Source organism: Apodemus sylvaticus, chromosome 20 (genome assembly GCF_947179515.1).
Source record: "Apodemus sylvaticus chromosome 20, mApoSyl1.1, whole genome shotgun sequence".
NCBI lineage: Eukaryota > Metazoa > Chordata > Mammalia > Rodentia > Muridae > Apodemus > Apodemus sylvaticus.
The window spans coordinates 12,072,967-12,090,982 of record NC_067491.1 but is presented as its reverse complement, the minus strand read 5'-3'; the positions used below and the strand labels follow the sequence as shown (position 1 = coordinate 12,090,982).

General features: G+C 50.9%; 1 protein-coding gene across 1 annotated transcript in view; it reads left to right on the top strand.

Annotated features, from left to right (window-relative positions):
- The window catches only part of Gns (glucosamine (N-acetyl)-6-sulfatase), a 34,133-nt gene that overhangs the window by 6,025 nt on the left and 10,092 nt on the right, over window positions 1-18,016 (top strand). Inside the window, exons 2-9 of the mRNA XM_052166028.1 lie at window positions 332-391; window positions 2,784-2,990; window positions 4,568-4,633; window positions 4,995-5,093; window positions 6,220-6,387; window positions 8,428-8,510; window positions 9,587-9,705; window positions 11,882-11,985. Of these exons, the coding sequence (XP_052021988.1) occupies window positions 332-391; window positions 2,784-2,990; window positions 4,568-4,633; window positions 4,995-5,093; window positions 6,220-6,387; window positions 8,428-8,510; window positions 9,587-9,705; window positions 11,882-11,985 (906 nt within the window). The remainder of the gene's footprint in view (window positions 1-331; window positions 392-2,783; window positions 2,991-4,567; window positions 4,634-4,994; window positions 5,094-6,219; window positions 6,388-8,427; window positions 8,511-9,586; window positions 9,706-11,881; window positions 11,986-18,016) is intronic.

Sequence of the window (18,016 nt, the reverse complement as noted above, 5' to 3'; positions counted from 1 at the left end):
TCAGAGATGACCATTTGGAAATGAATGATTAAGGTAAAACGAAGGGTGCTGGAGAGGTGGCTGAAAGGTTAAGAGCGCTCATTGTTGCAGAAAGCAGAGATTTCCAGCACCCACACAGCCACTGTCTATAGCCCTCTATCCATTTCCAGAGGGTCTAGTGCCCCCTTCAGGCCCCTGCGGGCACTGCATGCATGTGCATGGTGCAGAGACTTGAGCAGGCAAATCGTCCATAAACATAAAACAAAATATAAATTTAAGTTGTAACAAAACCCAAATTTTGATCTCTTTAATTTATCAGACATTTCTTAACAAAGATGTGTTTATTTTGCAGACGCCGCTGAAGAAAACCAAGGCCCTCATTGGAGAGAAGGGGATGACTTTCTCCAGCGCTGTAAGTTTAGAAGCTGATGCGATGTCTTTAGATATCATGTCACATCCCAGGAAGAAACCTCATGTGTGCGTTCTAGTGTGGTATGTGTGGGTGGAGTTTTGCTTTTTTTTTTATTTTTTAAATGAAATACCCAGTCTAAAGAGTTTTATTTTGTAATTGAAATGATAAATTGCTGGGTTGTTTTGTTTTGTTTTGTTTGAGTGGCGCATGTTTGTTTGTTTTGAGCTAGGCTCTCACTGTGTAGGTCTGGCTGCCCTGGAACTCACTCTGTAGACCAGGCTAGTCTTGAGCTCACAGAGATCCACTTGCCTCTGCCAAATACTGGGTTAAGGCCTGTGCCAATCCACCTGACTAGTCGCCAGGATGGTCTGAGCTAGACTGCTACGTCACTAGGGAATTTTAGTGAAATCCTTACCGTTTGAGGGTTGACACTCGTTTGTACAAATCAAGAACATTTATGGTACGTAAGCTGCTACAGGGTAGAAGTTTCGTGCTAACTAACCCTGACCAAAGTCATGGTCCTGAAAACACACATGCAGCCATACGGAATCAGAGACCCAAAGAAGATCTGACTGTTCGTATTCGAGGACTTTACACTGAACTCGTAAGTGCCGGCATGGTAGCTTCACGCGGGGAAACCCACTGGCCAGGAGGTAGCACAGTGCTGTGCGGATTTAAGCACAGACCCCGCAGCCAGACTGACTAATGTTGAATACACCTTTATTTCTTTATTTTCCTGTCCCTAGCTCTGTTTTGTATTTTGGTTTCCTTGCTTTAAATGAAGTCAGTACTGTCTACCTCAGGGTCATTGTGGTTCCGTGAATCAGCCCGTGATGAATGTCAGTGTAAGGTCACAGCAAGTTCTACACAGTAGTAGACGTTGTCCGCAGAAGGAGTGATCGAAGGGAGGAAGAGTTCATTTTAACCTGGAAAATTCAGTCCGAGTATCAACTTAAAATTGAACCCTAGCTAGGTGCTAGGATGAAATATGAAGCTTCAGTAATAGTGTGATACTGACCATAAAAGGTCAAAAAGCAAAGAGGGAAATGTTCTAGTTTCATTTCTGCTGTGGTAAAATGCCCTGACCAAAGGCAGCTTGGGGCAGAAAGCTTTTCTTTGGCATACATACAGTCACAGTTCGTAACGGAGGGGCATCAAGTCTGGAATCCAAGCAGAAAGCACAGAGGAAGACAGCCTGCTGACTTAGTTGGGAGCCCAGGCTTAAAGCCTTGAAGACTTTGTTGGTATTTGTTTGTTTGATTCATTTTTCAAGACAGGGTTTCTCTGTGTGGGCCTGGCTGCACTGGATCTTGCTCTGTAGACCAGGCTGGTCCCAAACTCAGAGATGCACTCTGCCTCTGCCTCATGAATGATGGGACCATGATGACTTATCTACCTTTCTTATACCACCCAGTACCAACAGCTCAGGGAATGCTGTCACTCACAATGGGCTGGACCCTCCTGCATCAGTTAACAATCAAGGCAGTGCCCACAGACATGCCCACAGGGCAGTCTGACCTGGGAAGTCTCCTCAGTTGAAACTCCCATTTCGGGAGACTCTAGGCTCCGTCAGTTCCGCAGTTAAAGCTACCGAGGCCAGGAAAGAAGAATGGTCAGTGTAGAAATTATCAAGTTGGAGCCGGAAAGGAGGTTCTGCAGTAACAATCCTGAATGTAGGCCCCCGTCAACCATTAGCAGGCTGATGGCCCCACTGTGAGGGTGTCACCCTCCCCGGCTCCCACGTGTGCACCCACACAAGTGACAGACACTCCTGAAGACACATGTGCACGTATAACTAACATATTTTTAAAGCAAAAACTTAAGAATTACAGAGGACAAATACCATCTGATTTAAAGGGAGGGTGGTGGTGGTGGGGTGAGCGCTCGTGCGGAGGCAGCCGCCCTCAGGAGTGTTTTAAGATGCCAGTCAGAACTGGAGGCTTAGCTCAGTGGTTGGCGGGGCCTTTGCTTAGCATTTGCTGGACCCTGATTTTTAAGTCCCGGCACCAAAGGGAGAGAAAAGGTTAAATCCAACTTGAAAAGCAGAAGAGCAGCAGCAGAACCAAACTGAGTGCCGAAGGGACAATGACGCCAGCGTGGATCTCGGTGATCGATTGGTTGATGAGTGTCTCTGCAGGTGTCCAGAAGCGATGGGTTTAATTGTGTTCTTTACACCCAGTCCCTCCTTGTCTCCCCACCTGCCTCCTGGTCTGCTTTTCTCAAGTAACATTTAGCTCACTGGCTGTATTCTGTAATGTCCTGGGTTGCCTCTGACGAACGGCTTTTAAGCAGCTGTGGAGTGTGTCGTGTGAGAGGCTGAAGTGAAGATGGAGCATTGTGCGCTTCCGCTTCTCTCCGTGACTCTCACGCGTTGGCTCCACTCCCTCTCTAGTACGTGCCCAGTGCTCTTTGCTGTCCCAGCCGAGCCAGCATCCTGACAGGAAAGTACCCCCACAACCATCACGTGGTCAACAACACGCTGGAGGGGAACTGCAGCAGCAAGGCCTGGCAGAAGATCCAGGAGCCGTACACGTTCCCTGCCATCCTCAGGGCGGCGTGCGGCTATCAAACCTTTTTTGCCGGGAAGTACTTGAACGAGGTATGTTGAATGATCTCCTTTTTTATGACAGCATTTCAAATGGGAATTAATTTATCTCCTGGTAATTATTTTTCTCCTTGGTGGTTTCAGTTCCCGTTGTGCTCTTCAACGGTTTGGTTCTGGGCAGCTTTTGCTGATCTGCCCATGAGGTAGACAAGCACACTCTGCCTGGCTTTGTGTGTGCTCACCCTTTCCACACAGCCTCCACAGCATCTATTTACAAGCCGGCCTATGTGTTAGGACGTCGGCTCCCCCCCTCCCCCGTTTTCTCCCTCAGTCATGCAGCTGTCACTGTGTCTGTGTTCCGGTTCCCCTTTTTCAGTATCATGGGGGAGGGGCCAGACCTTTGCTCAGGTTTCTTAGAATCACCCTGAATTAGAACAGTTCGACTTGAGGCTCACTTTTTGACCTGCAGAGTGAGGACTGACTAAAATCCGGCCCAGTCTATGGAGGGTCTGTCACGGGAGGACAGCACCCTGTGGCTGTGAGGCTGTGGAAGCGCAAGGCTGGGCGGTTGACACTGGCCTCAAGGGCCTGTGTGGGGTGTGGCACCTCACTGTGGCCCGCCACTCAGAGCTTCGTAATGCCAAGTGCACCACCTTGTCTCAGTTTCTTAGAATCTATGCTTAAAGGACATGATGTATTGGGGGTGCTTGGGGCTCTCTCTAGTGATAGTTAAACTGGGGTGCTGGGGAAAAGGTGTGTGCTTTCTGACTTCCTGTGGTAGCTACAGGTCTGTGTATCACATGAATTTTCTGTGCCCCTTCCTCCCTGTCATTGAGAGGGTCTGCGAATTGTAGGCTTGAAGGAACATGAGTCAGTTTGAAAGAATCATGAGAAGCAGGAAGACGCTCTGTGGTGGGGTTGGGGCAACTCGATGGTCATAAGGGAACTTGGGCGATTTTGCACATTGAAGGTCATTTGAGGGGAACCGTGTAGTGCGAGGCAGTCTTCAGAGATTCCGTTCTGCCTTAAATGGGCACTACTAAACTGTGTTTGGACAGGGAGAGTGTGCTGTGGTCTCTTCTAATCGTTTAAATAAATTGAGCCTTAAAAGTAGATTTTTATCAGGACAGCCGAAGTCACAGGCGGGCGTCTGATTCTCTTTGCTGTAACAGCGAGTGTCATTAGATTATTCCTTCATAGCCCAGTGCTCACTCATGAACAGGTTCCATGTAATATCCGGATGGCAACCGTTGGCCTACAGGCCACACATCTCCCAGAGCTCCTGCACAGTGCCACCACAGCAGAGATGTGGGTGCGTGTGCCTGACTGTGTGCAAACAAAACTGTCTGCCGTGACATCCGAGGTTTGCGTAACTCACCTTTCACAAGACAGCCTTCTCTTGACGGCTTTGTGCGTTTAAATGATTGAATGGCACACTGGCCACTCAAGACAGGTTAGCACAGTGACACAGTCACGGACTCTGCTGAAGACAAGGCTTGGGTCACAGAGTTCTTTGTTCATTAGCGTATGTGTTTGGGAGCTGTGCACCTGCTGTCTCCGGTGCTCTCAGATGCCCCTCTCTCTCTGGCCTCTCTGAGGAGTTCTGACACGGTGTTCTTCTGTCCTTCTAGTATGGTGCCCCAGACGCAGGTGGACTGGAGCACATCCCTCTGGGCTGGAGCTACTGGTACGCCTTGGTAAGTGGTTATTGACGTGAATGACTAGACACAGCCCAGAGACACAGACCGTGTGTCCTCTGCCTCAGCCCCACACCAGCACATGATCTGTCTCTGTAATGAAGGTCTGTTGGTTGGTGAGTCACCTCACCCCCGGTGTTTTCCTGACATTAGTGGCCTGAGCTATGTGATTCCCTGCTCTTCCTGACCCCCGTCTGGCTTTTAAGACAGCGGGGATTAACAAAACCCTGCTCAGTGTTAGCGAGTCAGGTGCCCCCTTCTGTCTTATCACCTTTAAACAGTGCACTGTCACCCAGCAGGAGGTCACACTTTGGCTTTGTATAGTGGCTTTCTCACAAATTCTACTTCCTGTTTCATATAGGAAAAGAATTCCAAATACTATAACTACACCCTCTCTATCAACGGGAAGGCGCGGAAGCACGGGGAGAACTACAGCGTGGACTACCTGACAGATGTCCTGGTAGGTTCTGAGGCCCAGTGGCCCTGCCTCACAAGACTGCTTTGTCTACACAGCAGCCGAGGCTGGTTTTTACCGGCAAACAGAAATGCGCAAGGACTTGGTCTGTCTGCCAAAGAATATTTCCAGCTTATTAAAGACTTCTAGGCTGTTTTTCTCTGCATATAAGCCAAGACTCAAGTCACATATCCTCATAATCCAGAGGTAGACGCCTCAGTCTGCGACTGTGGTGGCCACAGAGCCTCCTCAGTTGGCCTTAAAGGCCTCTGTGGGGGAGGCCGTGCGTGTGTAAATCAGGACTCCTGTCCTGACATGTTTCTAAGAGAAGCCTTCCGCTGAGTGTTTATTCACCAGTCTAGCACCGACGCGGCCGATGTTCCCTGGGCATGTCCTTGGAAGGCAGCTTCTACCAGGCCGGAAATCTCAGCATGTCGTGGGGGCGTGGCTAGGTACTTGTAGTGGTGGCTGGGGCGTGGCTATGTACACGGAGGCGTGGCTATGTACAGGCAGGTTGATTGTTGCTGATCACATATTACTTTGCTAGGTGCTGATGGGTGAGATAAGGCAGAAAGGGTAAAGGGTGATAAGTGCTTCTGAGCAGAAACCTGAAGGACGGGTACAGTGGTGTCCGATGAGGAGGAGGCAGCGTGACAGAGGGAGCAGGGCTGAGCCGGAGAGAACCCACCAGCCTTGGCGGTGGGACAGGGTGAAGACAGTGGGTCGATTCCCTCCCGCCACACCGGGCCGTGAAGGGGCCGCAGCTCACTGGGTTTGGTGGGAAGCACCGCTACCTGCCCTGCCCTCCCACTGGCCCTCTACAACTCTTGACTGCATCATTAGTAAAGTAATGCTAAAACGGACAGTTTACTCTTACGTACTGTTTGGGGAACATAATTTCTAGGTCTTAAAAGTTAAGGTCTCACTTACTCTCCTTGGTAGACTTCTCAAGGTCCAGACCTTGACCTGGTCCAGACCAGAGGTGTTATACCAGCAATGTGCTGCACATGACCGTGATATGAACTCGGTCTGAGATTGGCATCCACACTGCCGTGGCTCTGTCTGCCAAGAGCTTCCTATTGGCTGCACAGTTGCTAGGCAGGGTAGGAGATGACGACTCTCTGTGTGTCAGGCCAACCTCTCCCTGGACTTCCTGGACTACAAGTCCAACTCTGAGCCATTCTTCATGATGATCTCCACCCCAGCGCCCCACTCACCGTGGACAGCCGCGCCTCAGTACCAGAAGGCCTTCCAGAACATCACCGCACCAAGGAGCAAGAACTTCAACATCCACGGGACGGTAGGTCCTCCGATCCTTGAAGTAAGCTGTTCTCGCTGGAGCCGGCCGGTCCGGAAGCCGGCAGCCTTGGAAGGGGGTTCGTTTGAGCTCTTCTGGAGGGACTGTTGTACCTGTCTCCAGTACAACAGATTATAGAAATGTTCTTAGAGATACAAAGTCCCTACCACACAACCTGTGAGCAGCTAGAAGAGATCCCTAGGAGCAGTGCGGAGCAGGCACTACCCTCCTGGTGGACTGTAAGCGTGTGTCCTGTCCCACTAAGCCAAGTCTCCAGGGACATCTCCAGCCGTGGGTGGAGAAAGGCGTATGCAGTGGGCCGCGGCGGGTGCATGATTAAATGCCACAGCCCAAGCAGGGGCCGCTTCGGTTTCCACCGCTTGTCCTTAAACGTACCTAGTAAGCCATTCCCTTCCCCCCATTTCCTACCCAAGGTACTGGGTGCCCCAGATTCCCAGGAGAAATCCTGTCAACATTTTCTTGAAGCCTCAAGTCCCCATGTGAAGGTTCTTTCTCCCTCAAACAGAAGTCACGTTTTCAGCAACAGAAGCACTCCCACACCTTTCTCCCCTGGTCACTGTCTCTCAAACTGTGCTGCTCAGTTTGTTTCATGAGACTGTCTCTGTGTAGACCAGGCTGCCCTCAGACTCACAGTGACCTTCATGCCTTTGCCTCCTAATTGCTAGGTTCAGAGGTCTGTACCGTCAAGCCTGTCTCCTCAAAGTATTCCAGTCAGTAAGCTATGCTTCCCTTGGCTGAGGGTGTAAGCAGGTCGCCACTGCCTGAGTCTTACCCTAAGTCATGGGGCTCATAACGATGTGGAACAAGTCTAGAGTCAGACCCAGAAGCCTGAGTTTCTGTCTGTGACGTGAGCCCGATGCTTGCCCTCCTGTTGCCTCGCCCCCCCCCCCCAGGTGGCAGGTCTCAAGCCCTTGGTTACGATTAAAATACCGAGAAACAATCTGGTGTCCTCTGTGCTCCGACTCAGGCATGTGCTTGTTAAATTAGGTTGGGAAGCTGATTTTTTAAACTAGTGGACTGGTCTGTTTTGTGTTCCAAAAGGAGTTATTACAAGCATTTTAATATTTCAATATTACTGAGCACAGTAATATTGAAACCTTTGGCGAGCTGATGTGGTCCTCCAACAGAAGACTTAAGATCGAATTTCTAAAGCCTATTAGCCAAGTTGGAGGAGATTGGAGAACAGTTGGAAAAATGTTTTATTGCGAATGCATGAAGAGCTGATGGCTTCTGAGGGTCCTTTTGTTACTAAAGTGTGACTTTTGTGTAAATAAGACCTTCCTGGGAAGTGGTGGCGCACGCCTTTACCCAGAACTTGGGAGGCAGAGGCAGGCAGATTTCTGAGTTCAAGGCCAACCTGGTCTACAGAGTGAGTTCCAGGACAGCCAGAGCTATACAGAAAACCCCTGTCTCAAATAACAAAAACAAACAAACAAACAAACACTTTCCAGAACTTGAAGAGTTTTTGGTTTATTTTAAGCAGTCATGTTTGTGTCTGCCTTTGGTGTTTGTTTATATGGGTGCAGTACCCGAGGAGGCCAGGAGAGGGCACAGTTGCCCAAGAACTGGAGTTACAGGTGGTTATGAGCTGTCCCGCATGGGTGCTGGGAGCCAAGCTGATGGGCTCTGCTGTCCCAGTATCTGCAGAACTTGAAGGTTTAAATCCAAGTGCAGGATTTTCCCCAGGGATATCAGGCCCTTGAGTTGACAGATCAGTAGAAAACAGGGACTTACAGGCAGAATGTGGAGAGAGGTAAGTTAGCACTGTTTGTAGCCAGAGGTGACATAGGATCAGTTACCACCTGAATCTCACTTCAGCTTGGGGGCACTCACCAGAGTCTCTGGTCGCTGCTGCTAACAAGAGTGTCCTGGTGCTTCTCAGCGCGGGGCTGGTGGAGCTGTGGAGTTCTTCTGAGGCCCCTGGGCTGCTGGCGGAGTACAGGAGGAAGAGACGACCTGACAGAGTCTAGCACGGCTTCAACAGCCACCCGGGTGTTAACGGTTGTTTCTTCTGCATCTTAGAACAAGCACTGGCTAATTAGGCAAGCCAAGACTCCCATGACGAACTCGTCAATACGGTTCTTAGATGACGCCTTCAGGAGAAGGTAAGCACCGTTACCCCTACTCCATTCTCTTTGTGGGGCTGAGTGCAGGGTGGAACCGTCTGCTGCCCCGAGCTAACAGGGAGGCAGGTCAGCAGGAGAGACGCTGTGGGGCACTGCCACCTCATAGGCACAGACACACCTTTATGTTCGTGTGCATGAGGGACCCTTTGGACCCCAAGACTGACTAGACCATTCATGTTAAGACCTGGTAAAGAATTGGAACTATTTGCTTGAAATTTTTCCCCACAATTAAAGAACAGGTTATATAAAAATCAGCCCATGGACAGATGGCTCAGCGGTTAAGTGTACTGCTTTTCCAGGAGCTCTGAGTTCAAATCCCAGCAACCACATGGTGGCTCACAACCAATAATGAGATTGACAACCTCTTCTGGTGTGTCTGAAGACAGCTACAGTGTACTTACATATAATAATAAATAAATAAATCTTTTAAAAAAAAATCAGCCCAAATATTGAGCAAAGTATTTAAACTTGATGTTTGTACTGTGCAAGATGTGATATATCAATTTTTAAAAGTTCACTACTTTCTTTTAGAGTATATCGAGTTTGGAGCAGAGGTCAGTAGACATTTTTTTGTAGCACCAGATAATAATAAAGTAAATGTTCTAAGACTGCAGGCCGTGTGTCCCAAAACAATGCCAGCCATAGGCAATATGAAAATATTTGCTGTGTGCCAATAAAACTTTATAAAAACTGGTAATAGACAAGACAAGCTTTGGTCTCTTGCCTATAGGTCAGTGCCTAGTATTTGGACTATTAAACAATTTTGCAGCACAGACTTATTTGAACCAATCTGTAGTAATCTATACTGAATTACCATCTTTCCTTTCCGAGTAGCTGTGTTCTCATACAGCAAGCGGTAAGAAGTAAAATTAGCTCATGAAAAGCCTGGATCTTTCCTTTGGAAACAGACTTGATGGAGTCCTTACCTTACCGTGTTCTGGAACTTGCAGTGATGGAGTCTGGGGGGCAGAACTGCGCATTAGCTGTTTGCATTACTGGGATGAGTGTCTCTGTGGGCCGTCGCCCCTGACGTGGCTCCACCCCGTGTCTTCCAGGTGGCAAACCCTGCTCTCAGTTGACGACCTTGTGGAGAAACTGGTGAAGAGACTGGACTCGACCGGCGAGCTGGACAACACGTACATCTTCTATACCTCAGACAACGGCTACCATACAGGTGGGCGGCAGGCGGGCGGGTGGGCGCAGTCGTCACGCCCACACTGTAGGATCTAGCACTAGTCAGGCGGGGGCTCTCATCCTCACGGCTCCTCAGGTAGAAAGCATCTCCACTCGGGAAGCCAGGTGGCCTTCTTCGCTGTTGGAGATGCTAAGCTAGCAGGCCTCAGGCAGGAGCAGAGAGTCATTCGCAGAGTTAGAGTCGGCCGTGGGAAAAGTGAGGAGGTTCACATTGACTGGATAAGTGGGACTTAGGGAATGTGTGGTAGACGGGAAGCAGAGTTTTCCTGCTTGCAAGGAGTTTTATCATTAATCTCGTGATTTGGGAGTGCTTCTAGCGTTTGAGAACTGCAGTGTGAGTGAACTCCAGGCCTTTGCCCTTCTAACTTGGACCCTATAACTACAGTGCATTTTCTGTTTTCCGTGTGTACACATCTCCTCTTGAGCGAACACTAGGCCTGCTTTCATTTGGGCGGACTGACACAGCATCTATTATATTATTGTGTGGGTATTTAAGGGGCAGTGTGGAAACTGGTGTGTGTGGCAGGTGTGATGGTGTGTGCTAGTGTATTACTAACTAAGAAGGCTGAGGCAGAAGGATTGTGTGAGCCCAGGAGTTTGAGGCCAGTCTGGTCAGCGTAGATCCTGCCTTTCTGTGGTAGGGAGAACTAAGACACACCTTCCTGTCTTCCCGCTCAAGTGTTCAGCTGCGGTGTTTGGTGTTCTTCCTGCCTTCCGGTGTGTGTGTGTGTGTGTGTGTGTGTGTGAGAGAGAGAGAGAGAGAGAGAGAGAGAGAGAGAGAGAGAGTGAGTGAGTGAGTGTGTGTGATCTGCTAGCCCGCAGGTGTTGGGCCAGGGTCTTGCTTCGTCTCTCAGGTCGGCCTTAACCTCATGCTCCTGCCGTCTCGACCTCTAGAGCCTGGGGATTATGGAGTTCCGTGGGGTCTGGCTGGTTTTCTAAAGGCTTTGAAGCACTTCAGAGTCCACAGATGGCTCCAGCCCATCCAGTTTATCAAGCAGACAACACCTTGAACCTTAAGTGCCTCTAGGTCTCGGGTGCTGCTGATGACTGAGCAAAGTGCTTTTCCTTCAGAACCTTCATACTCCAGCCCGGCTGCTTGTCTTGTGAGGCCCTGTTTGCTCGTTCCCACCCTGCAGTATTTCCTGCAACCTGGATGAGAGCTGAGAGCTGAGGCGGGCGTGCCTTCAGGCCAGAAGGCTGCCTGGGTGACGCAGGGCTCTAGCAGCCATCTCAGGGTGTGAGGCTGGCTCACGGGGTCTAACCTGGCCCCTTCCTGTGAACCTGTCACTGTGATTCCCTTTCAAGCTATGGCTAGAACTCTTCCTCAGCCTGAGCCTGCCAACTGCTGAGGCCCTCGCTCGGTCCTTATTATGGTCTGTTGGAAGTCCTCAGGAGGGTCTCCCTCATTTCGTGGCCTTGCACTGCAGTGCTCAGGGGACAGGCAGTGTGTGTGGTGACAGTATTCGGCCGTGTCAGGCACACACACGTAAATGAGTGTGTATCTGTCTTTCATTCCTTCCCAGACATTACTTTTTCTCAATTTGTTCTATTTAGGACAGGTTCTTTTAAGTTATTTATCTAGAGAAGGTAAACTCATTTTTCCCTATCCTGTTTTGAAAAGAAACTCAGGCAAGTGTAAGCTCTCTGTTATAAAACTAGAATTAAGGGGCTAGAGATGGCTCCTGGTTAAGGAGATTGCTTCCAGAGGGCCTGGAGGTCGGTTCCCATGTCAGGTGCCTCATGGCTGCCCGTAACTCCAGCTCTGGGAGACCCAACACCTCCTAAACCTCCGAGGGCATGCACACATGCGCCACATGTTAACACACACACAGAGAGAGAGGAGTTAAGACAACATCTTAGTGTTTCAACAGCTCAGTGCTGTGTGTGCTGCAGGCCCGTCCTCCTGGCCCTGTGCTGACTGACTGTGTGAGTGCTGTGTGTGCTGTAGGCCCGTCCTCCTGGCCCTGTGCTGACTGACTGTGTGAGTGCTGTGTGTGCTGCAGGCCCGTCCTCCTGGCCCTGTGCTGACTGACTGTGTGAGTGCTGTGTGTGCTGCAGGCCCGTCCTCCTGGCCCTGTGCTGACTGACTGTGTGAGTGCTGTGTGTGCTGCAGGCCTGTCCTCCTGGCCCTGTGCTGACACTGTGTCTCGTTTCAGGGCAGTTCTCTTTGCCAATAGACAAGCGGCAGCTGTATGAGTTTGATATCAAAGTCCCACTGTTGGTTCGAGGGCCTGGGATCAAACCAAACCAGACAAGCAAGGTAGGTGCCAGACCGAGGCTGACCCTGCGTGTGCAGACATGGCAGCTGGCCACCGCCCTCTGAATTTCCACTGCCTTGTCGTTCATTTCAAGACTTCCTTCCAGCACCAGGGACTCTCATCAGAATCAATGTCTGAAAGTGTCTGGGTTTTCTGATCAGTTTCCATGTGTGCATGTGTGTATGTTCTGGGTATGAATGTAAGTGGTCACATGCATGTGTGTATACATGCACATGTTCATGGATACATGCAGAGGCTCAAAGTCACATGCACATGTATATACATGCACAGGGATACATGCAGAGGCCCAAGGTCACATGCACATGTGTATACATGCACAGGAATACGTGCAGAGGCCCAAGGCCGCATGCATATATGTATATATGCACATGTGTATACATGCACAGGAATACGTGTAGAGGCCCAAGGTCGCATGCACATATGTATATATGCACATGTGTATACATGCACAGGGATACATGCAGAGGCCCAAGGTCGCATGCACATGTGTATACATGCACAGGAATGCGTGCAGAGGCCCAAGGACGTATGCACATATGTATATATGCACATGTGTATACATGCACAGGAATACGTGTAGAGGCCCAAGGTCGCATGCACATATGTATATATGCACATGTGTATACATGCACAGGGATACGTGCAGAGGCCCAAGGTCGCATGCACATGTGTATATATATGCACATGTGTATACAGGCACAGGGATACGTGCAGAGGCCCAAGGTCGCATGCACGTATGTATATATGCACATGTGTATACATGCACAGGGATACGTGCAGAGGCCCAAGGTTAAGCAGATGTTTTCTTTCTGATATCAGCCGTCATCCTTCGTGCACAGTGCTTCACAGTGGGTGTTGATTCATGAGAGAGCTCTCTGGGGCCCTCTCCAGGGGCCGACCGCTCTACCAGAGAGTCTCCTGTCTTCCTCCTGCTCTTGCTTGTTCGAATAAACCTCAGGGGAATAGCTTGTGAATCTTACCATTTCCTGAGTCCAGAGTCCCAGGTTCCCAAGTCACACGTCAGGAGCATACCATCTCGGAATTCCCTTCTTTACAGAGCTTTCCTGCTCTGTCCCCTCTGGCTCGCCCCTGTTGGTTCAGAGTCTTCCCCAGCCTGTCTGGTGGAAGCGCCTTGTTCGTAGAGGAGCTGGCCACCTGATCCTACATGCTTTCCCTAGTGCTCAGGGCACATCAGTAGGCAGGTCAGCTGTGTCTTCTCCCTTCCTGATTCTACCTCATCACCTAAGCTCTGCGACCAGAGAAAGCCGTGGAACGGCCCAGCCCTGCAGGTAGTGGGTGCTCTGGGCTGTGTGTTTGGTGGAGGGCGCTGATGCTCCTGACTTCCCGCTCTCTCCTACTTCCTGTCACAGGACTCCTGGTGCTCCACTGTTACACTGTCCCCACAAAGGTAGAATGGCCTTCCTACCCGTTGACTACAAGTCTTAGCACTTCCTGAACAGGCCAAGCCTCCTTAAACCAGGCCGGCTGGGAGGTCAGCGGATCTTAAGTTGTACCTTACTGAGGTTGACTTTTGATCTGAGTGCAACGTCCTTATTAGCAGGCGGAGCACTTCAGAGAGGCGCAGAGCCTGGGACTGCATGTTCTGACAGAAAGAAACTGAAAGGAGACTGTGTCCACCAGCTGTGGGAAGAACAGCCCGTTCTTCCTCCTCAGCAGCGTGCTCAGGCACAGTAAATGGGGAAGTCGGAGGCCTCCCCTCTTCTCTCTAAGTTGAGATGGTTCATCAGAGCTTGTCCATAGAGACAGGGATGGCCGAGTGTCGTGAATAACTCACCCTCCCTCCAGAACCCAGGAGATCGTGTCCCTTGGTCCCCACGCTATCCAGGAAGAGTCTGCGGATCAAGGGAATTGGTCTGTCTAAACGCCCACAGCTAAAAAGCAGCCGAGCCCTGCTTTGGAATTCAGACACTGTAGCTGAGCCCACCTCCCTGCCAGCGGGTGCCCACCCGGTCGGTGCCTTATGTTGGCATTGCACACCTGGAGTCCAGGGCGTGACACGGAGTAGCCGGGAAGGTTAATTCATGGTCCCTGTGTCAGAGAAGCAGGAGAGCTTGGGCTTTGGAGCACAGACAGTGACGTTGAGGATGGAGTCACCAGGGCTGGGGTCCAGCAGTCAGCAGAGCACTGAGAAGGAAAGAGTTAGAGCCAGCGAACGAGCGAGCGAGCGAATGAGGGGCAGGAGGCGGTATCTGCGCTGGCCACTCTCTCCTCTGAGCACCTCTCTCCTCACAGCCTCCGTGTGACCCGCCGCTTCTGACTGAAATGCTCGCCCCAGCCTGCTTGTCTGTAACCCTAGGGCGTTTCTGCACACCCTCTCCACGCACGCGTGATCCATCCTTCCCCCGCTCTCAGCTGGCTCCACATCCTGTTGAGTTCACTTGTTACCCTGCAGTACCCTGAAAAGGGGGACGCTCTAAGTGTGAACGGCCTCCCCCTACAATGGGAAAACGGACTTTGTAGTAAGTAGTCGGGACTGAGGAGAGCCGTGTCCGGCCACACGTCCTGGGCTCACGGGTGTCGCAGACAGGTGTATGTTAGAGTCAGTCCCCAACAGAGCAGAGATCTTATGTGTCAGAGATTTGCATTACGATTTGTAACATCCGCAAAATTACAGTTATGAAGTAGCAATGAAATACCTCTATGGTTAAGGGTCAGGCCAACCTGACAAACCGTATTAAAGGGTCAGAGCGTAGGGAAGGTTAGAACCACTGCCCTAGAAGTAGTTAGAAGTGCGTGTGAGCCACTCAGTGCGGTGCTGGGAACTGAGCTCAGGTCCAGTGGGAGAGCAGCCAGTGCTCCTGGCCACTGAGCCGTCTCTCCAGCCGCCTCCATCTCCACCCAAGTGTAACTGTGTGATGCCCTGACTCTTTCTAGACGCAGAAGCTGAGGGCAGATCCACCCACAGCTGCTCAGCCTTCGCTGGCGCCAGACCCTCTCCAGGGCTCATAGCTCTTTGGCAGATGGACCCTTGGAGCCTTCTGGGGTGTTATGTGACTCGCTGTGGTAGCCCCACTTGGGATCCTGGGTGCCTTCCGGGGTGCCGTGGGCCATGCCTCAGGCAGCCCTCCTTGGCTGGTCCTTGGTGTCTGGAAGCTCCGTGTGTTCTGAGAGGACTCACCATGTTTGCACAGCTGACCAAGCCTGTGTGAGACCAAGGGTAGACAGTGCCCACTGAATTTTCTGCTCATAATCAGAAACCACATAAGGTCTTCAGTCCCCTTATAGTATGTGCAGAGTTTGAAGCCACGTGCTTCGTAGGCAAAATTCCTGCCCCATTTAGAGAAGACCATGTATGTGCACGGGAAGAACGTAGCCTGAGGACACGTGTTGTGTCATTGTAGTTCTTAAGCCAAATCTGTTTGTTTGTTTGTTTGTTTTTTGAGACAGGGTTTCTCTGTGTAGCCCTGGCTGTCCTGGAACTCATTCTGTAGACTAGGCTGGCCTCGAACGCAGAAACCCTCCTCTGCCTCCCAAGTGCTGGGATTAAAGGCATGCGCTAAGGCTGCCCAGCTAAATCTTAGAGACTCAATTTGTGCTGGCACTGCCAGGCTCTGCCGTTGGGCAGGAGGCCTACTCGGCGTCTCCCATGCTGCAGCCCTGATCTTCGAAGGGAGTTTTGGGGAGACTAGTAATCACTGTTTTCACCCTGGGTTTAGCACGTACGGTTTATCCTGTGCCCTGCTTTGACTCCCCAGCACCAATGACACAGGCTCCTCCGCACACCTCCTGGGCTCTCGGGGCTCGGGTTTCTCCTACGTGATCTCTCCATAGTCCCATCCAGACTCACCAGCTGTGATCCAGGCTGCTCAGGTCACCGGGGGCCCTAAGAGAAGGAAGCCGACCCATGTCTGTGGGTCTGTCAGTCTCTGGAGACAGCTCTGGTGCGCTTCCAGTGACATACGGACTGCTGCTCCCTGAGCTGTCTCCATGGACAATTCCCACCGTACCCCACGACAGCTGCTGAGGGGCACTAATAGATTCAGAGCCAGGCTGTGTGGCCCCGGCTGTCCCAGCCACCAGGAAACCTGAGCCCTGACACAGCGCTCTGCTCCTGCCTGGCAGCAGGCCCTTCCAGTTTGGTTCTAAATTAAAAATGACAGCTACTTGATTTTTTTTTTCAATCTCTTGTTTGGCTGCCTAGAATGGCTGTCTTCTCCATAGTTCCAAAGACAAGCTTTGTGTGTAACACACGGGCCAGAGGACAGCCTTAGGTACTGTTCCTTGAGAGCTGTTCACCGAGTTCTTTTGGGTATTTTTGTCTGTTTGGTTGGGTTTTTGTCTGTTTGGTTGGGTTTTTTGTCTGTTTAGTTGGTTTTGGGGGGTTGGGGAGGTGTTGAGTCAGGGTCTCACTGTGCCCCCCTGGCTGTCCTGCCCTGGCTATCCTGGAACTCACCATGTAGACCAGGCTGGTGTCTGTCCCTCAGAGACCCTCCTGCTTTTGCCTCCCGAGTGCTGGGATAAAGGCCCGAGCCAGCATGCCGGCTTCTCAGCTTGGTTTTTGAGACAAGGGCTCTCTGGCCTGGAGCTCACCCTGTGGGCTGCGCTGCCACATGAGCGTGAGGACCCGAGTTTGTTCCTCAGAATCCACTTGAAAAAGCCGTGATTCCAACTCAGGGAGCCAGGAGCCAGAGGCTCTCTGAGGCTGGCCAGCCGCCCTTGGCAATCAGTAAGCCAGGCCCATGAGAGGCTGTGTCAGAAGGACACCTGAGGTCCTCTGGCTTACGTGCACAAGCATGCACATGCATGTACACACTTGTGCGCGCGCGCGCACACACACACACAATTTAAAGGTTTTTTTCATAAAAGCAGACATAGCCCAACTGTATTGAAACGGACCCACTCAGTTTGGGTCCTTAGAAGTGTTAAACACAGAAGGAAAACCATCTTCTAACCCAGAATAAGTCAAGGGGAAAATGTAAGACTTTGGTTTCTGGTTTCCAGAATGTGTTTTAATATAGATATATAGATATAGGGGTTTGTTGTTATTGTTGTTCTAGTGTGTATGTGTGTGCACACACGTGTCAGGGGACAACTTGTCGGGAAGGGGTCGATTCTCTCCCTCCACCATGTGGGACCCAGGATTGAATTTAGGTCATCAGACTTAGTGACCTTTGCCCCCTGGGCCATCACCCGGCCGAGACCGTTTCCATTAGAGCAGGGCTTTGTGCTCTTTAAGGATGTTTGTTGACCAATCAGAGTAAGTTTCCTGCAGCTTTCACAGCCTATTGCAAGACCAGGCAGGCAGAACAGCCTGTAATGCTAGCATTGAAAAGGCTGAAGCAGGGGGATCAACAGTTTGAGACTAGCCTGGGCTACATAGCATACCCTGTTTACAATAAATTGGGGACAGAGTAATAGTATTGTCACTTTGAAGACTATAACATGAGTTCATCTTCCTTGGTTTATTTGTAGGTAGGGGACATCCTGGCTACATAGTGAGTTCCAGAACAGCCAGGGCTATATAGAGAAACCCTGTCTAGGGAGGGGGGAGAGAGAGAATATGTTAGTGGGAAGAGCAGTGGCTTAGCAGCTGAGAACACAGAGGACCACAGGGTTGAGTTCCCAGCACCCATCCGGGGGCTCACAGCCATCCGTAACTCCAGTTCCAGGGGACCCCGCTATGTTCTTCTGATTCTGTGGCCACTGCACACCTGTGATGCGTTTACATATATGCAGACACTTTACACTTAAAAATGCATAAATTGTCTCTCCTCTCCTCTCTGCAGTCACACCCTCTCTCTTTCTCTCTCCCTCCCTCCCTTCCTCCCTCCCCCCAGCCTCCCCTTTCCCCATGGCAACTTGCCTGTCCTCCATACTTGGAGCCACTGAACTCACCTGCCCAAGAGCGGCCTCCCAGTAAACCTGGCTTTGATATTAAAAAAAACAAGCCTTTAAAAACCATTAGGGAAGCTGGGCAGTGGTGGCACACACCTTTAATCCCAGTACTCTGGGAGGCAGAGGCAGGTGGATTTCTGAGTTCGAGGCCAGCCT